The following is a 27,774-nucleotide window of genomic DNA, read 5'->3' as shown; positions in this document are numbered from 1 at the left end:
AATAATCTACAAGAGTAGTCAGTCTTTGGTCTGTTATGCTATCTCCTTAATTACTAAGCTGTTATGCGACTCATCATTCTATTTGCTTGCTTTTGTTCCATATGTATGAGTTTGACCGTATTCATACTATTTGATTTTGTTTCTATAATTATATAGCTGCATACTTTTCCATTTTTTTGTTGATGATAAATTGCAAACTTGAAGGTTATTTTTTGGTCACTGTGCAATCAGTTATGATGAGATGCAATTCCTTGAGAAGGATCTCTAATCTCTATTAACATGGACTGGTTTGTGAAAGGTACTTGGAATAATGAGCCATAAGTTTCTGCATTTCTAATTATTATCATCGATTGATCCAACTGAACAAATTGATGCACTCCTTCGCAGGCCTTTCCGATAAATAATATCATTGATTGTACCATTAATAGATTCAAGAATTCAGTCTCACACTTTAACTTTGAATGATGACTAACTTTTCTACTTCAGTCTCTATACCTTTCTGATAGAGGTAAAATCTAATTAGAGTAAATTTAAGGCCAGGGTATCAGTTTACTTTGTTGAAATCGAAGGGCTACTACACTCACCGCAACACTATTCACAACAGTTTATGTTACAAAAAAAAAGTTACATTAGCTTCATAATGTTTAGTTGTCACTTTCTGAACTTATTCTTTGTTGAGATGTTGGCTGATTTCAAAATGATAAAAATATTGCTTTTCATTGTGCTGGGTAAAATATTATTGATTTTCACTCAGAAGAAAGAAGAAACATGGCGATCATTAATGGGATTATGTGCAAATTTACTTAAATGATAGTATGCGCAAAAGAAAGATATTGGAGAAGTGGTCCCAAAAGTAATGGTGGAAACCCTAGATATGATGCTTAAAAACCCTAACTTTGAAACAAATTAAATATCAGAGGCTTTACATAAAAATGATGAGTTTTCATTGGGATATCGCAAACTGCATCTCTAAAACTCGCAAAAAGAGTAACATGCGCTGCATCCACCAGCACCACCTTCTAGGGCATTACAAACCCTAAATTTCCTTCTTGCTCTGGAAACTTCACTTCTTCACCATCATCATATATATGTGCGTTTTCTGGGGTGAAAGTTGAAAAAAAAAAATATTGATAGAAGCTCTCATTGAGTCTATTTTTTTTAAAGTTTACATATAGTGCTAGATACATATATATCATTAGATTAATGGAGTATTTTTTTAGTATTTTGTGTTCTCAATTAAGCACACCTAATTTTGCGGCCAAATTTCTTTATTGTTCATTTTTTCTAATGCAATTTCAACCCTTCTTAATCTTTCCACCTTCAACAATTTGGTCATCAGCATCGTTAGCTTAGTAAAGGATAAAGATTATTTTTAACAATTTTACTAAATTTGACAATAGAAAAAGAAGAAATAAAAAAGATTGGTAGGGCCTCCGCCTCTCCCCTCTTATGTGTGTGTCCACCAATGCTTTGTAACACATTAAATTAGCGTGTTATCTCTAACTAATAAAAAAACTAAATTAGCATGTTAACTCTCGGTGACATGTGACGGTGAAATGCAATTTTGCTTTCAACCAATAAATCGGGGGTTCGAGATATCTTGAGAGTGTGGGTGAGTAATGTTTTTCAAAGAAAAGCTCCCTGCGATTTGTATGCATATGTATTGATTGTAAGTATGTAATATTTAATTAGATTCCGTAACAAGTTTAGAACAATGAACTAAACCTTGACTTACAGTCTTAGTTTGAAATATAGAGTTATTGTATATGAAATTATTCAGATATGACAATATTATTACCAGCCCTCCACTTCCCCTCTCTTCATCAGGTGTCCAATTAAATCTTGATGTTAACAACACAATTTAATAAGGATTGTGAGCACATAAAAGCACTTGATAATTTTTTGGGTTGATATTTGCAAACCTGTTAGACAAAGGTACTCATAATTATATACTATAGGCTATTATTTATGCTCGGACAAAGCAATACACAGTGTTTATGCTCGGACAAAACAATACATAGTATTCCATTTTATAATTAGCTAGCTAAACGTGAATATTTGACCATACATATATATAGGACGTGTGTAGTGAAACTATAAATAAATATATGAGAAAAAAGATACTCTAGCAAATTATCCACTATGAAGCTAAGAAATGTAGCCGATCTTATTTATTTCATCTAATATATATGGTACTCACGAAAAAATTTTACTATCTTTTAAGGAAAAAAAAACTGAAACGGAATAACTAGCATTTGAAAATTTAAAAAAATAATCATAATTTAGGACGTAAAAGAAAGCATCCCTAAATAGAGGGCAAATTATCTTAATCTGTACTTTTTTAGGATGCATTCTAGTTTCCCCTAATAATCATAAGGACACTTCATGAAGCTTCAGTGATATAATTGGACATACAAATTAGCATCCTTAATAGCATTTATATGTGTTTTTGTCCATTCTTTTTGGTGTAGTGACTCCTATAAAAGAGCATAAACTAAAATTAAATATTGGAGAATTTGGATAAACAAGTTAAAGCTTTTTCATTTTATTTTCTGTGCTAGATAATATGTTGTCTTCTCATGTTTTACTCATAAATTTAAAGGTTATGCATCTTTCTATGAGAAATCTTGATTTCTGAGGGAAAGTTTTTCAATTGTTGATGTACTCCATATCCAACTGTGAAATATTGTCCAGTTTTATCATTTTAGTCCTTTCGTAAAAAATTGTCCACTTTGCTTTTTTACTATTTTTGGTAAATAGACCCCACTTTCCACCAACTTTTACACTCACATTCTATTTTAAAACTAATACATAAATGTGGGACCCTCACTCCATTAACTTTTTCAACTCACTTTTCTTCACATTTCTTAAAATCCGTGCCGAGTCAAACTTGGACAATATTTCATGGACGGATCGAGGGGGTTTTATAAGGTCAAAATTGATCTCTAATTTGGAGAGCTTTTGTAGACGGTAGTGGAGCTAGCACTTGATTGCGCAATTATGATTTAAATTGATAATCTGATATGTTAAGATTGAGCAGAAACGTTGAAGGTTGATATACAGAACGGAGGGGGAACTTGTTTTCCATGAATTCTTTCATAAGACAAGATTCCAAGTTATATATAATCAAAGTCATTATTGTAGTAGTACTACTATTTTGTTGACTTGATATTTCATTCAAGAATTGGGTAAAACCGTAAGTTAAGTGCAGTAATAATTGTGAGCGACAAGCATGAGTCATTGTTTTTTGGAAGAAGAATAAAAATTAAAAACAGGAATAAGCAAAAGCAAGTGATGTTTCAAGATTATAAATTAAGTGGTAAAAACAAGTTCAAATTACAAACTTATTCGAAGCTATTTGGACTGTACTAATTTCAACAAGAGAATTACATTTGCACCCAAAATAAATTAAAATTTTAGCCCTAAATGAGATCTGCGAAGAATTACCTGTTATTCCTCAAAACAAGTGGCACTGTTAATTTGATGAAGAAGAAGAAGAAGGGTTATTTTTCTTTGTTTTGTTTAATCTTTGTGGTGAGTTTTGTTGGTTGGGGTTGGGCGTGTGTCTCTCCATCTGTTCAAGAAGGTGAGCATGGTGTGGGAGTAGTTATCGAATCCGAGGGAGGTGAGGGCCCAGCAGATGTCGTCTCCATTCACCGTCTTCCGGTTCTCCTTAAGGCACCGGTCGGACGCCTCGCCAGTGACGAAGCATATGAACTCGGACACACATTCTTGCATAGTTTCTTTGGCTTCTTTTGAGATCTTGGCGCCTGGCGGAATTATCCTTTTCATGATCCGCCCAACATTTGCGATCGGCAGCAATCTTTCGTTCCCATCTGCCATTACTGTCACCACTCATTTCCTGGGAAACTAACTTTTATACTACTTTCACACATATTTCAAGTCTGACAACACAAAGTGTCATTTTTCATTTTGGTCTGTCCACCATTACATATCTAATTTAATTTTTACGACTCCATTATTTCACATTTCTTACAACTCTTGTCAAGTCAAATAAAACACATATTATTGGATAGATGAAATATATGTTGAGACCACATTTGATATTTGGACATGATATAGAAAGATATGTAATTCACAGATAGAAATACAGACTTGACACTTAGCTTGTGCATATAAGGTTTTCTGTTATTTTTTTGATGGACAAAATACAGACTTGACACTATACATTTGAGTTACCAAAAGAATATTTATGCATTTTATAATTAAATGTGCTAATTTAATCAATTAATAGTAATGTAATTATATTTAAGTCAACCATAATTAAGACCCCCGAATTAATTTCAACCCAAGAATCAAACTTTGATGGAGAATCTAACGGGGTGGAATTAATGAGACCAGATCACATAATCTCCTCATTATCCATATTCCCGAATCAGATGAAAAATAAGAAAACTCATATTATTGCATCACTCATCAAAGAACGACAAATCACCCCCAAATGTTAGAAACCGTCAAACCGAGACTCAATTATAAAAGAGTAAAGGTCAATTTTGGTTCCTAAAAATATGACCAAAATACGAATTTGACTCAAAACAATCACTTTTTGAAAACTAGGTCCATAACAAATAAAAATATTGACGAAGTAATCTTTTTTTTTTTACAGTTTCGTAAAAAGACTCCTCCGTCCCCAAAAATTTTCACTGTTTAACCGGGTACGTACGAGTTTTAAGAAATGTAATGAAAAATGGGTTGAAAAAGTTGGTAGGGTGTGAGTCCTACTTTTAAAATATTAGTTTTATACTCCCTCCGTCCCACTTTAGGAGTCCTGGTTGAGTTCGGCACGGGTTTTAAGAAATATAAAAGAAAGTTGGTGAAAAAAGATAGTGAAATGTTGGTCCTACTTTTATATATTAGTTTTATAATAAAATGTGAGTGGAAAAAGGTGAGTGGAATGTGGGGCCTATTACCAATTATGGAATATTCCAACCGGGACTCCTAAAGTGGGACACCCAAAAGTAGTAAACCGGGACTCCTAAAGTGAGACTGGGGGAGTAATAAATTGTGAGTAGAAATAAATAAGTGGAATGTGGAGTCTACCACCAAAAATGGTAAAAAGTGAAATGTGACAAATTTTGTAAGACGAACGAAAATGGAAAAATGTGATAAAATTTCTGGGACAGAGGGTGTATAATGGTCAACGCTAATTGCACAATAGCATACTATTAGTTTTTTGATAGAACCGATCAAAAAAGGACTACGCTGATAAGGATTTCATTTGTTATGGACCTGTTTGTCAAAAAGTGAATGTTTTGGACCAAATTCGTATTTTTGTCATATGTTTAGGACCAAAATTGACCTTTACTCATTAGAATAACGAACAACTCTTGCTATTACAACTGAACAAAAGTATGAGAATAAAAATAATACTAATAAAATAACAAAGGTTACAAGCAAGCAAACTATTGCCTTATTAAAGTTGAGACGAGATATTCATATTTCTAAAAAACGAGATAGGTCCTGACTCGTGCTCACGAATTGGCATAATGTCTTCGAAAATAAAACATTTTTTCTCCTTTTGAGAGGAAGCACCTCAAACTCACAGGCACTAGCAAACTTGATGTCGAGCCTAGAACAAAGCAATACAATAATTCTAAAATGCAAACTAAGATGCTGAGAGCTAAAGAGAAAATAGAGAACGCTTTGCGTGTTAGGTGTATACTCTCAATTACAATCTCATGTTGCACAACATGAGAGCATGTAAGATCAAGGTATTAAGCCACCATATACAAATATATTGAGCCAATGAAGATTACAATGGTGGAAGCAAAAGGGCTCCCCATGATCTCCATCCGCTAACTCATGTTAATATCCAACGATCTCCCTCATTTGTTAGATACCTACAAGCTCAAGCCAACGTCTCGGCCATGGAAAATGCATATGCATGATCAGACTCTTAGCTCAATTATCGAGAAATGATACTATATTTAGAGAGGTAACTTTTGATTTTGAATCTTCTATAGTCAAACATCATCGTACATACCGACAAGCTAATAGAGCGATGTTTTGAAATATTCCTCCTTGGTGTATGCCAAATTAATAGCATCAACACAATATTATCTAAACTCATCAGTTCTCACGTTTATGTTTATATAGGTCATAGATCACTATTTGGAATCCAAAATGACTCACGCATAAATTGACCCCACTCCTCATTTACATATGTGATTCTTTCATATGTATTCTGCCATACTTCATCTCTCTGAGTTTTTCAAGAATCTTTAAAAGTCAAAGATTTAACCTTTTATCACATGCATGTTACAACACTCAATGTTTTCTAAAATATGAGCAAAGATTAAAATCTTTCTAAGTGTTACAACTAGATTCATAAAGTTTCATTTTCCCATTGAACCAAATACATGAGATCTCCAATCATATGAAGCCTACAATGCTCTCTTGGGAGCTGAAGAATTGGTCCAAGCACGAATGTTCAAGACAACACAGATTCTTCCTCAGAGTGTTTAGTTTGGAACTTTGGATAGCAAAACTCTTAGTACAATTTAAGGGGTAAGAGAGTACTTGACTCAGTATATGTTTTTCTAATTATTTATCCAATCCAAACCAATTTTACTCCAATGAGAAGTGCCCCTTTAATCTCAGTGAGCAGTGCCCCTTTCTTCAGACATGGTAGTACCCCTATATGTATTTTGTCTTAATAGTATTTCTGTGTCCCATTATAAGCTATTCATATTTCTTTTTGGCACAAGTATTCTCTCCTACATTATTCTATTAACACTACTTAATTTTATTCTCTACGCTTAATTCTCTAAATATCATTCATCAAAATTTGGTGCTCAAATGAAATTTTTCACTTACGGCCGGGACAAAGGAAAAGGAAGTACATGGATGTTCATTGGAAATTTGGAACCTATTATTCCATATTATGTTCACACTTCACACTAGCATAGAAAACCTAATTGTTGATGCCTTAACCTGAGATTTTTAATATGTGACGTTAAGCAAAATTGGAGCACAAAATCTTTACTTTTTCAAAAATGCTTTCTATCAATAGTAAACGGCCAATAACTTTGAACCAATCGCCGGTATATCTGACTGGAGCACCCTATTTTGGGAAAGGAATTTCTATGGAGTAAGATGTGGTCCCTCATATTAATCATATTTAATTAATCTAAACAATATAATTACACTGCCTCCAATGTTCTTCAAGTATTTGAATGCATAGTTATACAATTGTATCTACAGTTCGTCTAAAATAATTGTATCTACAGTTGGGAAATGAATGGGCTAGATTGATGCACGTTTGCTCCTCAATTAATTAAGAATTAAACCCTAGTTTCTGATTTGTTTGTGCCATTGTATTTGGCAGCAAAGCCAGCTTTAGTTCCCATTACATTAGCCAATATCTTGAGCTATGCACTGCACCACATTATTTATGGGATATGCCCATTACCTTTTCTAAGAATCAAATCTCAACCTTCTTTCTAGCTATTAGATATATTGCGTATATATGATGAACTTAATTAACTGCTAGGCGACATGAGGTGTGTCATATTATTTAAAATATATAAATATAATCAAATTAAATAGGATTATTGACCCGTAAATAAATACACAAATATTTAGCCAATTCATGAATTGCATACAAAATGAAATGTCAGTACGACAGTATATAGAGTTTTTGATTTGTTATGATTTTATCATGAAATTAATTGCGAACTCTCAGATTTAAAGCTGGTGTGGAAATCAAAATTTGATTATATGGATTCATTATCTGACAAACAATGCTACTTAGGTTGGAATGGCATGGCATAATAGTATTGTTCGTTGGATAATGAGTTGTCACGGGATAGATACTAACTTCATTTATAACTTCATGAGTGAATGATTTTAATAAAAAAAAATCATTATATGAAACATCAAATATTCAAAATGGTTTCTAATTACTCAAAGATAAAGAAGTGACTAATTGGTATGTTAACAATATTCATATCCAAAAAAGGTAGTTATTACAAAAATTTGTGCCCTATATTACCATATAGGGTAAGAGAAGAGAAGCCTCTGGATTATATCTAGAAGTGTGGTCCTCGACTACAGGCTATCCTAGCTTTGTGAATCCAATCAAGACCAGCCTCAAAGTATTTTATTAGCATGAACTTACCATGATGTCAAATTTTGTTTGGCTGACTTCACAATTTTCTTAAGAGTGAACTACAAAAATGGTCTCTGGACTATGGGTTTATCTCACACATAGTCCTTGGATTTTAAAAATATCGCCAATAGTCCCTGGACTAAGAGTTTATCTCAAAATTGGTCCTTTTGGCTTTTTTTTGGTACGAAAATACCCTTTAATATTATTTTGGGAGTTTGGGCAATTTGGTCTTTTTACACTTTTAACATTTTAAATCTGATATTATTTCAGCTATGTACTAACTTTGATATTATTTCAAATTTATCATCCTTTTTCCCTTTTGTCATCCTTCACTTTGTTTCTTTATTTCAATATTAGATTTAATTTTACAAAATTTTAAATTTTAATTTTTAAATATCAATAAATTTTTTTAATTATAAAAATTATTAAATAGCAAAAATTAATAGTTATAATCAATATTTGATAGTGTATAATACTATGTAATCAATAAGGTATGACAACGCCTTAGTTTTAATCAATATTTAATACAGTTGCTTTAATCATAAATAGATTATATAACACAATTTATTCTGAAATAAATATGCATCTAATGTAAGACTAATATAATTTTCGTTTATTAATTTGAAAACAATCAAAATTTACTAGAAAATTTCAACAAAAATACTCTTATATAAAATTTTTAGTAGGATCAAATTTTTAGTCAACTTCATAATATTTAATCACAAGCAATTATAACAACCGAACGGAGGCTAAATAGAATAACTCTTATTTTTCCATCATGATTAATATTATTTTTATGTACTTCTTCAATTCAATTGAATATTATATTAAATAACAAAAATTAATAGTTTTAATCAATATTTATAGTGTCCATGAATTAATAGCTTTCATTAAAAAAATTTATTGATATTTAAAATCTAAATATTAAATTTAATTTTATAAAATTAAATCTAATATTGAAATAAAAAAAAAACAAATTCAGTGAAGGATAACAAAATGGAAGAAGAATTATAATTTTGAAATAATATCAAAGTTAGTACATAACTAAGATAATATCAGATTTAAAATGTAAAAGTGTAAAAAGATCAAATTGCCCAAACCCCCAAAATAATATCAAAGGGTATTTTCGTACTAAAAAGGCAAAAGGACCAATTTCGAGATAAATCCTTAGTCCAGGGACTACTGGCGATATTTTTAAAGTCCAGGGACTATGGGCGAGATAAACCCATAGTCCAGGGACCATTTTTGTAGTTCACTCTTTTCTTAAATGGCTGGTTTAAGACATTATATTTCTTAAATGTTTTGGGTACTTATGCACTTTTGTTTTGAAAAAAAAAAAACAATTGTTAGGATATTATATATGACAAGATATTGCTATATACAATTTCCTTTCATCAATATAATTTTTTAAATTTCCAATTTGTCTTTGTCAACCTAACCGCTCACTTATTTTATTTCATTATAATTGTTCAAGGATTGGTTGTTTTGGAAATCTGATTGAATTTTGCACTTATATATGTCCATGGATTATATACTAAGTTGCAAGACAAATGGCGACATGCTCGTGTAGAAAATAAAGTTTCTGCGTGCTCTAAAATATACAGATTTAGGATAATTTGTAAACATGTGTAGGTCTATTTAGTTGAAGCTAAAAGTAAATGGATAGCCAAAATTTCAATTGGTCTCTAACTATCTAGTCTAGGTCAGTAGGTCACATGCACGCCTGACCAATGAGGGAGCCGGTGCTACTATATAAATTGAATGCATACTAATAATACTCCGTAATGAATAAATAAAATAACTTAGGTATGTTCCGGAACAATGTTGGACAGTATGATTAAATATACAAGAAATAGATATCACCCAACCATTTAGTCACTACGACACTACTTATATATTTATAGTAAGTATTTCTCTCTAATGTTGTAATTTTTATTTTTTACTAATAATATTTTAACCAATTTTATTTTTATATCTCTCTTTCACTTTACCAAAATTTTCAATAAAACTCATACTATCATTTATTATTAAGACTATTTTTTATGATCGAAAATAGTGTATATTAATAATTAATATTAAGCCTAGTCTAGTATCATCATATTCCAATCCATCTTATTTAATCTCATTCATATTTGGGCTCCATAACCAGGCTCAAATTTCCTTTTCCTTTTTATGTATCATGATGACTAAGAGCACACAATAAGGGCGCAAATTGCGGCCTCATTGCAACCTCCTATTTTTTTCTAACCGTCCCAAATTCGGCCGCAACTTTGGTTGTCCATTGCAATCAACGCTAATTTTCGTTGTCTTCACAAATGATTTTTCAATTGCTATGTTCCCTCGTAGTTGAATTATTTTTCCACTTTGAGAAGTTCCCTTACCGTTCCACCAAAGATGAATCACTTTCTTTTTGGTTTGTCTCAACTAAGTGTCTGTTCGGTTGGAGGGATGAGATCTCAGGATTAAATTAATCACATGTTTGGTTCACAAAATTAGATCCTCCAACTCAATCCTAGATAGACAGTCATAGGATAATAAGTCATGACCATCCCCCTCCTACTAATTAATCTCACAACTTAATCTTAGATTATATCTTACTACTATTTTATCTTGCCAACCGAACACCCCCTAAGATAACTCATTACTAAAAATAGAAACATCTTTATCTCTACTTTAATCCCTCTCTTTTAATTTATTCTCTTCACTTAACCCACAAAATAAAGCCACATAAAATCATATACTGTACCTCCCAAGGAAGGAGTCATCTTCCTAGGGACGAAGGGAGTACTGAATAACACTTTTTCCCACTCTTATATTATTATCTCTACTTTATTAACTTTTTACTATATTCTCTCTATTTTTTTCTCTCTCATACTTTTTTATCTATTTACTTAACACACTAAACATCCATTTTTTAAACTCTGTGCCGAAAAATACTGCCTCAACTATGGGGAACGGAGAAAATACTAAATAATTTTAATTTTGTTTATCTTTAAACACCGCCATTTCTCACTTCATTTCATCATCCCTTTATTCCACTCTCACTTTTATATTCTTTTTTTACAGTTTTCAAAATTCGTACAATGAATAATAAATCCCGATCGTTCGCCAATTTGGGACTTTAACGTGTTCTTTATTTCATCTATATAGTTTTCGTTATTGCATTTTAATCTATGTACTCTATGCGTCCCAAGATATTAGATCCATATACCATTTTGGGGTGTCCCAACATACTTGAGTCATTTCTATTTATGATAAAATTTACTTTATTACCAACTCCACTTACACCACTAAATAACATCTCCTAAATTCTTGTGTCCAAAATAAAGGGGTCTAATATCTTAGGACGAAGAGAATAATTTGTATTATAGTGTTTTCAATTTATGGTATTTTCTTCAAAATTTGCAAATTAATGTGTTTTATTGTTCAAAAAATAAAGAAAATAACATGAAAATTTAAAAATTGATGAAATAAATTTTGGAAATAAGGCTGCCTAACTACAAGTGTTCTGGATAAAATATAAATTGCTGTCGTACCAGAAGAAAAAAAAGAAGTTATGATAGAAAATGAAATGAGGTTGATTTAGGACGTCATTACTGTGAGTGCCTTCAAAGTTTTTAACTCATTTCAGTTTCTCAACCAATTTGTCGCACAATAGAACTTTCTAGCAAATTACTAATACTGACAAAAATATGAGTCAATCGTCTACCTTAGTATTCAATTATTCACACTCGTTATAATTGTTACTGTACTTGTTAGTTTCACGCACTAGATGAAATAATTCAAACATTTTCTTCAATAACTTAATTGAAGAATACAGTGGTCTTGGAAATTTCTCAAGCAATGAAGAGAGAAACATTTGATCCTAAAATTGGGGAACAAATATCAAACCTATTCTTTCTATGTCTTATAAATTACGTACAGGAACATAGTCCTCCAAGTTAGGCATGGACAAAATATCTGTAACCCGAACAATCAAATTGAATAAAACTGATATATTAAGAAATTCATAATTTTTTTATTTTCGAACCAGATAATTTATTTTTTTTTTACAAGATTTGAATATTCAGTATGTCTCGAATTGTATTTAGAAAGATAAATTTCTTTTCTTTCCTATTCTATGTAAATTTATTCCTATTGACTTTTATTGGATAAATTATATTCTATTGTATAAAATTCAAGTATAAATATTATATATATAAAAAAAGTATTCTGATTCATTATTTTGTTCTGTATTTTTGTAATTTTTTTAAAAATAAATTGATTATAAAGAATGACCATCATAGTATTTTTTGTTCTTGTTGTTAATTAGAGAGTAAATATACCGTAACGATATTGTTTGCATAAAAATGAATTTAGAGTGGGAAAACGAGATTAAGAGGAAGGGTGAACCATCAACGCCAGACTACTCTAATTAATGAGGACTCTGCATTTCTTCGTTTTCTTTTGTTTATTGTCAAATGAGGTTCGAATTAAGGTGTGATATTATAGAATTAAACACCTTTTCCTGTCCTTCATCGCATTGGTTTCCATTCTCTGAATAAATGACATAATACCATCAGTAAATTAAGTTTTAAGTGATTATGAATATTTGTATTGTAAAATTTTACTGTAGTTAATTGAATCAACTTCCTCCACTCATAAAACTTGAATTATAACTTCTAACCCGATTACTAAATCAAACTTAAACTAAGCTGAGACAGTCGAATCAAATCATGTGAAGAATAAAGCCAGAACAGTCTCAAATATGTATGAAAATAAGATCAAGATCATGCACCACCATTTTCATTTGGTGGCGATCCAGCAAGCCAGCCCCATACGCCACCAGAGCCCTGCCGTTTTGCCTTCTAGTGTGCTTGTTCTGAAGCAGCCTTTTGTTGTTGGAGGATTTCAAGTTCCTTTTGTATGGTCTCCATTGTCTGTAGCTTCTGTCCTAGCTCTGCAACATCTACCTGTTAGTCAAAGAAATTAGCATACAAGCTACGTGCACATGGGAAAAGTGCAACCGGGCAATTCTCAAGCTTCATTGTTCAAGTAACAAAAAAATGTGTTGTAAGCACTTATCAGATACATCTAAGTTAGGAGAAGACTTATCTCAAAAGTGGATACATAGTTCATGTCAATAAGACATGAACATGAGATCTAATCTGACGAATGATGTTAATGATATTTCATCTTCCACAAAAATAGGCATTAATTGTGTGATACAGACCTCAAGTTTGAAGCATCTTGCTTGATTATTCAGCTGAAAGCTGCCGTCGAACAGATTGGTGTTCCTGCAAAATCATAGCCTTTTTCACCAAACATTACTCAGGTAGAAAGTTAAAACTGACCACAATTGTAAGATATTTCTACACAAGTGTTGACAGAATAATACAAGTAGTAGAAAAACTACCTTGTACATGTCTGTGGTCTCTGCTTCTGCTGATTCTTGTTTTAGGTTGAGAGTCTGCATTTTCTCCTTACTTAGCAACAACTCTAGTTCTTAATTCTCTGCCTTGGGAGCTAAAGATAATCATTTGTCTCTTCAACTTTGGCAGTCTGCATGAAACATAGCAATACAATATACAGATTCTTCAATCTTCACTTTGTAGTGTGGTTGTGCATCCATAAATATATAGTATAAAGATTTTGTTGATAGTTATCAATCTCAGCAGGAAATCAGCTGTTGTGACAAAAATACTGCAAGATGAACCATTGTTTTGATATCACTTCCGGTCATCCTGCTAACAGTAAGACTTAAGAGAAGACTCTTTTCTAGTAGAGCCATGTAGGAATTATCTAAACATAATTTTTTTATTGTTAATCACCAATAGTAAAATAACCATTAAAGAAAATTGAGTTTTACGCATAAGAAGTCTGAAAATTCCATAAGAACCTAATCGATTCCTGTTTCAAGAGTTAACAGGATCTACTTGTTTATAAGGACTATCATGGTTACTGGAATTGACAAGGGTGAAAACAATAATGCGTACCTTTGGTTCAGCATCGTCCATAATAATTTCCCTTATTTTTCCTCCAGCATCAAAATCTGACTCTACATCTCTGGTAGCATTTGTAAAGTTTTGAACAGCTGATAAACTATATCAGGTACTGGTGTCTCCATTGTATTTGATTGCAGAGTTGAATTATGACTTGGTTTAAGTACATGGACCTGAAGGCATATAAATGAAGCACATTGAGGGATAGATTTATAAAACTATTTCAGGTAAATGAGGCACCATCTCAATGATATGAGAAATTGACAGTAGAGCATTCTTCAATACCTCACTTGCAAGAGGAACACGCCCTTTGACAGTAGTAACAATTGACCAGGCCAAACAGTCTCGGAGACTCCTACATGCATGCATAAATTGGAAATGAGAAAGCTTAAGCAGTATCATAATATAAAAAATAGGTAGTCCTTGAGAATAGATTTGCCTTTGAGTCCTTTTAGAAATAATAGTGTTTGTGCATTCTTTTATGTAGTATCCATTGAGGTTTGAGAGGGATAGCTTCTATGTCTTGAGTTGTGAACGTTGTAAACCGTCAGCCTCTTTCAGGATTATCCGCTCAATTTTTTCCATTTCTTCGTTTGTTTAATCACCATCGCACCTCTTACTCTATCATATTCTATAGCAGCCTAGAACTATTTACTTGACCAAATGAGAAGTACATGTAACAATGCTAATTGTTAAGATGCAATTTTCTTTAACGATCAAAACGACGACAGAGATAGTATGGAAACCATTATACAGAAAATCAATGATACCATACTGAGAAATATGCATGTAAGTTATCACACATAAGAACTCTTACACTGTCTCCATTTCATCCCAGGTCATACTGACTGCCCTCCACAAAACACCTACAGAACACAGACAAAAACACACAAAAAAAAAACAGAATTATAGAAAATATTTATACCACAATTCCCCATCTATTCTTTCGAACAAGGTTGTGAAAATTACAAGCACTGGTAGAAGATTAACAAAAAGAGCATAGGGTTCACATTTGAACTATACAAAACAAATTTAAATCTTTAAAAGCAATTACCTTGCACCAAATCATGTGATTAATCGTAGAAAAGGAGATGAAACTCCCGCAAGCAGTTCAGAGAAAGTTGGAAAAACAATGAAAGGAGCTCAAGAACAACATATGTGTTTAAAGCATTACTATGTGAAAAGATTATCTAGGAAACAAGGATATGTACCGGAGGCTTTTTCGTAAGTCTTCAAGGTGGTCCATGTACAAGTTTGCAGATCGAAAATCTTTACTGTCATAAAAAGTTAATAAGGTATTGAGCTGCATAAATAATTTGATTATGAAGCCAGGAAGTCAAATATAGTTGATAAAAGAAACGCACCAAGAAAAAGAAGACAGTTAACGTTTAGGAGAATACATTGAATTGAATATTTCAATACAGGACTTCACAGATGAAAGATTAGTGCGTAAACTATTTCTTAAATGAGAAACTTCAAAGGCAAGAACAGTTAATGATGAATGTTTTAATTCTAATACTCTTAAATAGAACAATAGTATCATTGAGACAAAAGAATGTGCCAACAAAAGGAAACAAAAGAATAGTTTCAAATTTTCAAACCATCTAAAATATGATACTTACACAGATTAGCGTGCAGCTCAATACCATGTAAGGTTTCAGAAGGATCCTTGGTATGTCCAGCTACTGAAAGAAGCTTCCCATTCCATGGAATCTAAAAGAAGAATACGAGCACGACATATTCAACGATTGTCATAGTTCAGACTGTTAACTAATTTTATGTTATGATTGATTTTCGTATGGCAGGTAAACCATTAGTTATGTTCCTAAGTCCTAACCAATGAACGGCCAGTGAGTTGCTGTGCCCCCTGTCCCTGCTTGACCTTCAATGCTCGACCAAGTCCAGCTTCTCATATTCAAAACCTTTTTCGGAGAGGAAGAGAGTTTACAAAAGTCAGGTCTTCAGCAAGCTCATCAAAAGAGAGGAGAAACTATTATTACAATTATTGGTAGATTGGATTAGCTTATAAGAAAAAATTCTAGAAAGTCTAAAGGAGACACGGGAAATCATGATCCATAGACCTTTTTTTCTTTGTTTTGGCCTTTCCTGCTTTCCTTGTAGCACAGTATCAGAGAACTAGAGATAGAAGCTATACAAAACTTTCTGTGTTAATTTACTCTATAAGCCATAATACAAAGATATATGACTAACAACATACAGTCACCAATGCCAGTATCACAGTACCTGGAGATCACTTAGGTAACGACCATTTTGGTTTCCTCCAAATATGGGGTACATCTTATCATCAATGACAACAGTCCCATGCCGCGAATCCATCAAAAAATATTAACTCCAAAAGTGGCATGTGTATACTGCATATAAAACAGTAAGATTCTATCCCTAAACTTTCATGCTAAGTAGGTGATATCAACACAAAAGATGATATTATTCCTAAGATAGAAATGGAGTTTGAAACGGAAGTTGAAGCAAATGATGTCTATATTAAAGATGCTAAGGCAACATGGTAGGTTTAAAAACTTGAAAATTAGCTGCTCATAGAGATTCAATTATGAGTAACATCTTGGACATTACTTTCTGTTGTTGTAGAAAAGGTTTTAGAAGAGGAGTTACAGTAAAAACTCCTCGTCCTAAAATTAGGTGCAAGTGTAAGGCGATGATGAAAATCAATTGCAGATATGGTGGAAAGTTTCGTATTGTGAAGTTTATTGAAGAGCACAATCATGAATGGTGTGATCCGGATTCTTAATTGTACTCTTCAATAAACTTCACAAACCAAAATTTCACCATATCTGCAATTGATTTTCATCATCGCCTTACGTCTGCAACTAATTTCAGGATGAGGATTTTTTTACTATAACACCTCAATTGTTCGTTCTTCTAAAACCTTCTACAACTACATAAAGTAGTGTCCAATGTTCAAGATGTTACCCGTAACTGAATCTCTACGAGTAGAGAGTTTGCGAGTTCCGAAACCTCGCCTTAGCATATTTCCTATAGAGTAAAGACATCATATGCTTGAACTTCTATTTCAAACTCCAATCCTGTCTTATGAATAATAACTTCTAATATGATCTCATCCATACCTACAAATTATATGAGCAAAAAAATTGTTTTCCAAAAAAATTAATACCAAATACATGTTCATAATTTCTTCATCTACTTTAAAATCAAACATATACGTGTTCATGTAATAACACAAATTTAAAGCTCTCATATTTCATTAATAATTGGATAACAATAATAACAAATTAAACAATGTTAAAATCTAAAAATTATACTTGAATCACCTAAGCTTTGACTTGGAAAAATTTAAGCTTTGAGATGGCAGATTGTGTTTTACGGCGTGATGCTTATCACGATTTGAAGGGAATTTAATAAATGTGGCTTGGCTTTAGGGTTTAGAATTTATGTTTTAATCTTTTATTTTCTACAGTATTTTTAAAGGATATTTACATGGCAATAGAATATTGCTGTATTTGAAACTTTAGTCTTTTATTTTATTATTTAAAAAAAATATCCACATGACATCATTTTCATTGGTGTAGTAGAAAATCGAAGTGTGCATAGGAGATAGTACTATAATATGGTAATGCATTAAAACAAACATAATATCAGTGGAAAATTGTCAATATGGAGTAGTACTATATTTTATGTAATCGACAATGTTATTAAAGTATATATTAATTTATTTTTAAATGTGATTATAGTGTGTTTAATATATTCTAATTATCTAAGTAAATAAAAAATGAGTTAAAATGTAGGTGAATAAAGGGAAAGAAAAAAAAGTGAATGAGCTAACTTGTTTGGCTTTCTAGGGTTCTACTTCTTCTAGTTTTGTCCCAAATTCTAATTCTGATAATCATCGTGATTCGGATAATTATCAGTTTTTGCTGGTTTGAAATTGCGGTTTAGTTTTTCGGGCTGAAACAGATCGGCTCTCGGTGTATGGGACGATATTCGCGATGAGCGCCAGCAGCAACGGCGGTCCCAGGTCGCCATCAAGCCGGGATGTCGACGCCGTTATAGAAGATGACCCCATCGCCCCTTCAACCAGCGGCGGCCATTCTACCGCAGAAGCAGCTGAAGTTTCACCTGCCGATGAAGATAAGCCAGTTGAAGCGAGGGTTTCGGATGATTCTAATGAGTATACGGATTTGAAGCCAAAAGATGCGGATATTGGAATTGGCGATGCAAGCGGAGGAGGAGATGCGATGAATCAATCTAGTTCTTCTGCTCTGAGATTGCAAAATTCTAAACAATTAAAGAAGGCTAAGAAGAAGAAAGTGAAAGATTCCGTGGATGATTATGATTCGATGCTATCGGAATTTGATCAGTTCGCATCGAAAGGAGCAAATGAAGCTGTTGGATATGGGTATGAAATTGGAGATATGGTTTGGGGAAAAGTGAAATCACACCCATGGTGGCCGGGACACATTTACAACGAGGCATTCGCCTCTCCGTCTGTTCAAAAAAGCAAGCGGGAGGGCCATGTCTTGGTAGCATTTTTTGGGGACAGCAGCTATGGATGGTATTATCCCGCAGAGTTAATTCCCTTTGCAGAGAACTTTTTGGAGAAGTCTCAGCAGACTTCTTCGCGGCCATTTGTGAAGGCTGTAGCAGAAGCTGTAGACGAGCTTTCCAGAAGACAGGCATTGGGTTTAGCATGCCGATGCAGAAATGAGTTCAATTTCTGGCCGTCTGGTGTAGATGACTACTTTGTTGTTGATGCGGGGGACTTCGAACCAGTTGTTTATTCTTTAAGTCAGATAAATAAGGCAAGAAGTAGTTTTCATCCGAATGAGATGCTTTCGATGATCACACAATTGGCATTGAAACCTTTGGGGCCTTATGATCAGACCATTGAGTTTATTAAGAACAAGGCCACAGCCTTGGCATGCAGGAAGGCATTGTTTGAGGAGTTTGATGAGACATATGCACAAGCCTTCGGAACAACACCAGTGCGTCCTCCCCGGCCAACTGCGCCAATGGCCGTCAATCCGTCTAGAGGTATTCTTGCAAGATATTTTCGAATGTTTTGTGTTTTATGTTCTTCTGTACCTGTCAATATTTACTGTTTACATTTTTCTTCCAACTAAAGCATGCTGAACACATATGTTAAGTTGTTTTTTTGTAGCACCAAAAGATCACAAGACATGAAACTTAGTTGATACTTGATAAGGATAAGGTAGGACATGAAGGGTCTTGGAGTAGTTTTTACTATGATTTTGAGGATACATGTGTTGTCAGATGTAGTTTAGGATCACAAGAAATGAAACTTATTTGATACTTGATAAGCATAAAGTAGGATATGAAGGGTCTTGGAGTAGTTTTTACTAGGATTTTGAGGATACATGTGTTGTCAGATGTAGTTTAGATATTGATGGGATTGAAATAATGTGTCTTCCTTCACTTTACATGCACTTTCTAATTATTTGCTATATGCAAATTAAGAAAACCATATATTTCTATGAGTTGTGTTCTCCATTGCCTTCTAGGAGATGCATTCTCCGGTTGTACAAAATATGAATTCATCTTATATGCGGATTCCTAATTGTAATTTTTCATGGAGTAATTTATACCATCATTGATCTTCTTCTTCTTCTAAGCATATTAGTAAATAGTACTCCCTCCGTCCGCGAATAGGAGTCCCGTTTTTCCATTTTGGTACGTCCGTGAATAGGAGTCCCGGTTCATAATTACTATAATTGGTAAAGAGGCCCCACATTCCACTAACCCATTCCACTCACATATCATTTAAAACTAATATAAACCAATGGGGCCCATATTCCACTAACTTTTTTCTACCCACTTTTCTTAACAATTCTTAAAACCCATGACGGAAAAAAATGAGACTCCTATTCGCGGATGGAGGGAGTAATTGCCAAGTTTTTTGTACTTTTTCTTATATGTGTCATGCTGTCAATTAACTCCTCCTTCCATTTTCCCCTTGTTTATCACTAAGCATACTAGTAAATAATTGCTAAGTTTTGTGTACTTGTTCTTATATGTGCCATGCAGTCGATTAACTCCTTCTTAGGTATTCCTCTGGCTCTGGATTTGGTTCCAAGTCAAAATTTCAACTGGTTATATTTTACCGATTACATTCTATAGATAATTAGTATTATTGCATTTTGCTTGTTCTACCTGTTTAATTTTTTGCTGAAGAATGCTTGGATTAACCCCTACCATAAATGAGAATCTAACGCTTAATTTAAAGGCCGTTCAGCAACTTCTTAAGGAGATTACTTTTGATATATATTACTCCCTCCGTCCACAAAAAAATAGTCTCATTTTGCCTTTTGGGATGTCTATAAAAAATAATCTCATTTTACCATTTTGGGAAGTCTCTCTCATACTTTTCCCACTTTTATTCCATCTATCTCTTACTTTACCCACTTTTTCTCCATCTATCTCTTACTTTACCCACTTTTTCTCCCTCTTTCTCTTACTTTACCAATTTCTCATTAAAACTCGTGCCGTCCACAAATGAGACTATATTTTGTGGACGGAGTATAATATACAGAAAGGGGTATAGGGTGTAGACTGGGATTCTAATTTGTTTCGTTGACTCCCAATTAGCAAATTATATTGAGTAGGTTCTGCGCTCAGAAATTGAAAAAAGTGACTTTTGCCTTAAATGATTGGGCATGAAATGGGACCCTGCGCATAGAAAGGCTGTTTTCTTAGATTTATGATGCATATTTGGCATGGGCTTCGAATTGTGGATCAACTAATCATGCAGAAGACACTGTAATTTGTAGCAAACTACTGGAGCTTCACTTAGATGATTCTGAAGAGATGGTGGTATTGAGAGAGTTGTAGCTTTATGCCCATCAGAATTGAGGTGTATCTGATTATGTTGATTAAGGACCAATAGTCCGATGTATCTCTGGATCTTGAAGATCTTGTTTGTTGTTTGATCAATTTTTATTATTCCATTTTCTAGATTATTCCACCTATTAGTGGTTGCTGCCAGTTTCTGTCAGCTGATCATTCGTGCTTGATCACAGCTGCCCTTAAGTCTCTGATATTCGATTAGACACGATTTTGTGATTTGTTAACTTTGTGTTCTTGCTTTTTGGTACGGAAATGAAATTTTCCTCTCATGTCAAGAGGTGTCAACTGCGATATTTGTATGTTTTAAATAATTTTGAGGTTTCCTGTTCATCGTTTAGGCTTTCTTCTCATCTTTCTTATTTATTATGTTGATCAGCTCCTTTGAGTGGCCGACTGGTGACTTCCGGTAAGAAGAAATACTCTATGGAGCCTACCAAAACAAAGGATCAAGTTGAAAAGGACAAATATATATTTAAGCGGAGAGATGAAGCATTCCATGTCAGGACCAAGAAAACAAGTTCCGGCCAAGTAGGCCCTGCTTATCCACTTCTGTTAGATGGATCAGGAGTATCGGAGACACGTATAAACTCTGTTTCTGTATCTGACATCAATGAGGGCGAGCATCAATCCACACACCAGCCATACGTGGTGGGTGACATACAACCGTTGGAAGGTTCCGCGAAACTTCTGGAAGGTAAGTCAAAAAAGCCAAAGTTACTGAAGCGGCGTGCTGGGGAATTGAGCACTGAAAATGCAACCCTGGTTATGAATAAGAAGAAGAGAAAGAAAGAAATAATGAATGGGCAACCATTGGGGGAATTGAGATCTGAGAATGTAACCGTGAATAAGAAGAGAAAGAAAGAAATAAAAAATGAAGCAACTTTGGATACTGCGTTGCCCCCTGCCAACATTGACAGTGGCGAAGCAGCGGAAAAAATCTCAGTAATGCCACTTGATATTACACCTAGTGCCACTGATATCCCGTTGGACAATCAGAAGAATGATGGTTTAGTGGCCCTTGCCGCACCTTCGGAAGAAAGGATAGCCATTGACCTTGGGGAACAAGATCTTCCAGCGGTACTGCAAGACTTGCGGGCTCTTGCCATCAATCCCTTTCATGAAGAGGAGAGGAGCTGCAAAGCAACTGCCTTCCCGTTGTTCTTGAAGTATCGCTCTGTTGTTTATCAGAAAAGCTTGGTTTTATTGCCACAAGATGAGATAGAAAAAGGTGATGCTAACTCCAGTAAAGCACCTTCGACTGCTTTGCACCTTCCTCCTGAGGAAACTCGCGATAAGCCGGCCATGAAGCTCAAGAGACCTCTCCTCCGGCCTGATGATCCAACCAAAGGTGGTAGGAAACATGGTCCACCCATTCGTCCAGATGCTATTAAGAAAAGAAGGAAGCTTGATGACCCAGAGGATGCAAGCACGAGGAAGAAACTTATTGATTCTGAAGACATTTCAGACATTAAGAAGAAGAAGAAAAAGAAGATAATAGATGACTCAAGATTATTCTCCATGGAAAGGAAAACTCTGAAGAGGTCCAATGAACCCCAGCGAGGGGGTGATGTGAAGGAAATACATGCTAAAAATGCTTCTCTGGCATCTTCAAAGGCACCCAAACTAGAATCAGGCCAGAGGATGCAGAAGCCAGTAAGATTGGCTGATCCGACTATGCTAGTCATGAAGTTTCCCCCTGGTGCAGCTCTTCCATCTAGTGCTCATCTGAGAGCAAAGTTTGCTCGTTTTGGTCCTCTTGAGCATTCATCCACTCGAGTGTTCTGGGAGACATACACATGTCGCCTGGTCTATCAGCATAAGGTAGACGCAGAAGCTGCTCTGGAATATGCTCTCGCAAGCAACAATCTGTTTGGGAGCAGGAATGTGAAGGTCTACATGCGGGAAGTGAGAGACAAAGCAATGGAGGCAGAACCAATCAAGCTTCAGAAGGAAGTCATCTCAAAGCCAAGGGAGGCCACCCCGGCTGCTGAACAAAGGACAGCAGGTAGAATTCCTGTGCAGTCACAGCAGCTCAAGTCGTGCCTGAAGAAGCCTTGTAGCGAAGATGTTGGTAATGGCAATGGTAGAGGTACTCGTGTAAAGTTTGTTTTGGGAGGGGAGGGAGGTAGCAAGACTGAACTAGTTTCTTCTAGTTATCCTGTGGCTGAACCATCGTCATCATATACTACACATTCTACAGATGTTACTAGTAAGAATTTGCCTAAATTTGGCCCAGAGTCTATCATTATGCCTTCGTCTTCACCTAGTCATCAGTTGCAGAAAGCTCCGGTTAATATGGGTGGGGCCGAGCTATTACCTAAAAATGACATTTCGCAACAGCTTCTGAATCTACTAAGTAGGTGCAGGGATGTGGTAAATAACCTGACGGGGGCGTTAGGCTATGTGCCATACCATTCTCTTTAAGAAAATCAACATAACTACTGGTGGTGGGTGAGATGAGTCGCGAAGAGAGCTGGGATGATGAAGTGATCATTTTTTGACAAGTTGATATTCCTAGCTCATGTATTTTATTTATCTATCACACCACTTTTATTTTTATGTTGCTTTCGTGTAGAAAATTATTTAAATATATTAGGGGGAAGATTCGATATGATATCTTCTGTTTTATACTGGATGTTTGTTATTGCACAACCAAGACCAATGAAACGCATTTTAGCATGCCTGCAATAATTCAATATGGCCTTTTTGGGTCAATTTTTTCATGATGCAATACATTATTCTATTGCTACTTAAAGACCACTATTCTCTTCGTCTTCGATGAGTTTCCCGTGGGTATCTTGCACGTCTTAATCTGGGTCTGGTTGAAGAAGTTATGTCTGTTTTATGAACACTGTGTTGTCAAGAAAAGTTCCAACCCGGGCGGCTCACTTTGCCCACATGCCACCCGGTGCACAGGTGACACGCCGAGTCACCTTGCCACAAGCCACACGAGCAGATGAAAATGCGGATCCTAAGTGCAAAAAATGCAATTTTTAAAGGGGGAATAAGAAGAAAAACGCCTAGAGTTTTTAAAAACACGCTCTCTCAAGGACATTCTTGGACGTGGAAATTGAAGATTGATGAAGCCGTAAAAAAGTGAGTTAATTGCCGTTGACCTTAAGGTTTGATGAAGCCGTAAAAAGGACCATTTTTAGACTTTTGTGTTCGTTCAGGATTCATAAATAAAAAAGTACAGTACATGTTCTAGATAAAAAAAAAAAAAGTAAAATGGTCATTCATATGTTTAGGGCTTAAAATCAACTTTAGCCTGTTTTATACGACGTCTAGATATATACTTCTAGAACATTATATTTAGATATTTCTATATAAAAATTAAATTCATTTTATTTTATTCTAATAAACAGTCTACCATACACCATAAAAGATTCTCTATATCATATTCAGGTCCATTTTAATTATTTTTTTCTTTTAGTTTCAATTGTCTTTTTGGTCCCTGTTAGTATTTGTATTTTTTAGTTATATGTGTAGGGTGTATTAAGATTAATTAATTATTAAAATATTTGTTATAATATGTGACGAAGATGTGAGATGTGTTGTTTTGGTCACTGTAAATAATTGTACTTTTTGTTATAGGGGAGTGTTATATTGCTAACTCAATGCTTAATTGCTAACTATAACTCAATAATAGTCATTAGATATTCAAATTAAAGGCCTAGAGCATCAACCACGAAATGTCAATACGATCAACAAAAACGTCAATAAAACTATAGGATTAATTCCAATAAAAATCAATAGGGGTATTAATGTCAAGTTAGTTATAACTAACTTTTAAAAGAAATCCCAAAACTTTAAATTCATATAACATATATCAAATTAAAGATAATTTTATAAGGATTCCAACGATATACTACATGCATATATTCCGACATCAAAATTTGAAAAAAAATTGAATTTTTTTTTTGAATTTTCGTATTTTTGACGAACAGATTTATGTCAATACATCTTACATAATATGTCAATATTATGCTTGTAAAATGTCAATATGAAATTGTTTGGACATTATTATGTCTTCGTGTTGATGTATTTCATACACTGCATTGACATTGTATTTCTAAACCCTAAATTTGATAGTTGTTATTATCTTTTTAATATTAAAAAATAAAAAATGAAATTACACATGACAAATTGTAGACCACAAGATTTTTAAAATCTTATGGTCTTAAATTAATGGTAGTTAACAACTAAGAGATGAGTTAGCAATTGATCACTCCCCTTTTTGTTATATTTGTAGGTTGCAGTAAGATTTAATTAATTAATAAAAAAAATTGTTATAATATGTGACGAAGATGCAATATGGATTTACGTTTCTGTAAAAGAGATATGATAAGGAGTTTATTCTAATAATAATCATTGAAGTGAAATAAATTTAATTGAGTTAAAAAAATCTAACGCGATAAAATATAAAAATACAAGAACGAATTAAAATGAAATAAAATAATATTAGTATATATCATAATTCATAACAAAAATTAAAGTATTTAAATATATTTAGCCTCTGTATATTATAGCTCTATCAAGTTGATGATAATTGATACGTATATACATTAACAAAATAGTGTAATAATATAAAAAAATCTAACAAAATATTTCCCTAATAAACTGGCTTTTGTTAAATTCATTCAAATTCGAAAAGGACTCAAGTTCTACTCATTCACTCTCTACTCTCCATCTATTTCTCTCTCTAAACTCATGCAATCGTAAAACTTGATTCCTTCCGCCATGTCCGATCCTGTGAAACCGGCGTCCGTGCTAAGCGTCTCCTTCAATCAGGACGCCAGCTGCTTCGCCGTCGGAACAACCGACGGATTCCTCGTCTTCCGAGCCGCCGATCCTTTCGGCGAAGCCCTCCGCCGCAACTTCCCCGGCGGAATCGGCGTCGTTCAGATGCTCTACCGCTGCAACATCTTCGCGATAATCGGCGCCTCCAAATCTGACCGCAACAAGGTCAGGATTTGGGACGATCGCCTCAACCGCGGCATCGGCGAGCTGGTGTTCCGGTCGGAGGTGAGGGCCGTCCGCCTCCGGAAGGATCGAATCGTGGTGGTGATGCTGCATAAGATCTACGTTTACAGTTTATCTGATTTCGAATTGATTCATCAGATTGAGACGATGGAGAATCGGCAGGGGCTGTGCGAGATCTGTAAAGCGGGGCAGATGGTGCTGGTTTGTTTGGGGGAACAGAGAGGGTTTGTGAGGGTGGTGCAATACGCAACGAATAAGTCTACGCACGTGATGGCGCACAGTTCCAGCATTGCTTGTGTTGCTTTGATGGATGATGGTATGCTCATGGCAACCGCAAGCACTAAGGGCACGCTCATACGTGTGTTTAGAACCATGGATGGATCCTTGCTTAAGGAGGTACTACTACTTACTTCTTTTTTCGATCTTCTGATTTAGCAATTGTATTTTTTTTTTATCTAATTCTACCATTTACATGTTCTATAATCAGATCAGATGAGTTTATTCATATAATTACATTGATAGTTCCTCAACAAATGCCCCAGATTTCAACAAAGAAAAATCTAAATCACAATTGCCATTGATCTAAGTAGCATCAAATTAACTTTGTTACCCTATGAGTGAATTGCTGGGTGCCATCTTTCTCTACATTATAAATGTGGTTGGATTTGTGATTATCATTCCCAACAGAATGTAAACTATCTCTATTTGGAATTGAGTGAAAATAAGGTGACATATTGTTTATGAGGAGTGAAATCTAATAGTGTTACTGTTACTTGACACTGATATCTCATACTAGAAAGTTCACTCATTGTAATGCAGCTGAGAAGGGGTTCTGATAGAGCAGTAGTACGCAGCATTTCATTCTCTCCTAGTGGAAGATGGTTGGTTGTTTCAAGTGATAAGGGAACTGTCCATGTATTCATCGTAAAGTTTGATTCGAGCTCTTTGAAGACTTGTCGTTCAGAAGTACCAGAAACAAATAAGTTTGCTCCACTTTCCCTATCGCGTCTTTCCTTCATTAAAGGTAACATCTTCATCTTTTTATAAATATGAACAACTCAATTACAATTATACCACTTGCTTCCTTGTAAATCATATGATAACATGATGGTTTGTATTCTGATTTTTTAAAAATATGCAGGTTTTCTGCCTAAGTATTTCAGCTCGGAATGGTCAATGGCTCAGTTTCGCATACCAGAAGGGATACAGCATATTGCTGCGTTCGGACCCGGGGAGAACACAATTGCTGTTGTTGGCAGTAATGGAAGGTTAGTATTAGTTTTCGCTATCAAGATGAGACCCTCCTACAATAGAAATCATAATCTTATTCATTTTGGTGCAGTTATTATAGGTGCCAATTCGATCCAATGGTGGGTGGAGACATGACCAAACTGGAATCCTATAACTTCTAATTTTGTCACTGTCATTTATATCTGTATAGAATTTTGTTTTTATTAAGCTAGCTTGCCTACACTGTCGATATGATGAGCCAAATGATGATTATATTAATTTATTTTTTTAGTGATTATTGATCCAAGGAATGTACAATATATTTTTGCATTAAAATGAATATTTTCGAAGAGCTTGTGCTATTTTTTCTGACGTTATACATCAACATGCATAATTATTGAAATGGTAAATAAGATTCATATACATTACTGAATCATTATTCATGTTATATAGAGTATATTAAATGACTTTCCCAGTAACTGCAAAAAATAATTTGTGAAACACTATGTCTTGGGCTGCCAACGCTCCAAAAATGGAAACCATTTGTTTTTTTTTTACCTTTTTGAATAAATTCATCCGAAAGTATTGAGT

At 34.2% G+C, this 27,774-nt stretch overlaps 3 protein-coding genes and 1 pseudogene across 3 annotated transcripts; 2 read left to right on the top strand and 2 right to left on the bottom strand.

Moving 5' to 3' along the window:
• Positions 1-3,522: 3,522 nt before the first annotated feature.
• On the bottom strand, positions 3,523-3,843 carry LOC125206234 (nuclear transcription factor Y subunit B-5 pseudogene; annotated as a pseudogene).
• Positions 3,844-12,978: 9,135 nt separating this feature from the next.
• LOC148923252 (acyl-CoA-binding domain-containing protein 4-like) lies at positions 12,979-16,449 on the bottom strand. Its single transcript, XM_089061438.1, has 8 exons — positions 16,357-16,449; positions 15,735-15,825; positions 14,930-14,978; positions 14,398-14,467; positions 14,173-14,285; positions 13,598-13,672; positions 13,344-13,407; positions 12,979-13,083 (listed from the first exon to the last, which is right to left on the bottom strand). The coding sequence occupies exons 1-8, from the start codon at positions 16,447-16,449 to the stop codon at positions 12,979-12,981; spliced, it is 660 nt and encodes a 219-aa protein (XP_088917564.1).
• A 1,463-nt stretch (positions 16,450-17,912) lies between these two features.
• On the top strand, positions 17,913-23,661 carry LOC125205176 (Tudor/PWWP/MBT superfamily protein). Its single transcript, XM_048103998.2, has 2 exons — positions 17,913-19,140; positions 21,347-23,661. Exons 1-2 carry the CDS (start codon positions 18,096-18,098, stop codon positions 23,392-23,394), a joined length of 3,093 nt encoding a protein of 1,030 aa, XP_047959955.1. The 5' UTR covers positions 17,913-18,095; the 3' UTR covers positions 23,395-23,661.
• Positions 23,662-25,697: 2,036 nt separating this feature from the next.
• LOC125206233 (autophagy-related protein 18a-like) lies at positions 25,698-27,481 on the top strand. The gene is made up of 4 exons (XM_048105515.2): positions 25,698-26,349; positions 26,773-26,977; positions 27,095-27,221; positions 27,296-27,481. Exons 1-4 carry the CDS (start codon positions 25,711-25,713, stop codon positions 27,363-27,365), a joined length of 1,041 nt encoding a protein of 346 aa, XP_047961472.1. The 5' UTR covers positions 25,698-25,710; the 3' UTR covers positions 27,366-27,481.
• Positions 27,482-27,774: the final 293 nt, after the last annotated feature.

The sequence above is a fragment of the Salvia hispanica genome, chromosome 6, assembly GCF_029641045.1.
Source record: "Salvia hispanica isolate PSC_SH4W2 chromosome 6, Shi_PSC_v1, whole genome shotgun sequence".
In the NCBI taxonomy this organism is placed as follows: Eukaryota; Viridiplantae; Streptophyta; class Magnoliopsida; order Lamiales; family Lamiaceae; genus Salvia; species Salvia hispanica.
The sequence above is the reverse complement of the archived record's forward strand: the minus strand, read 5'-3'. Positions and strand labels throughout refer to the sequence as shown.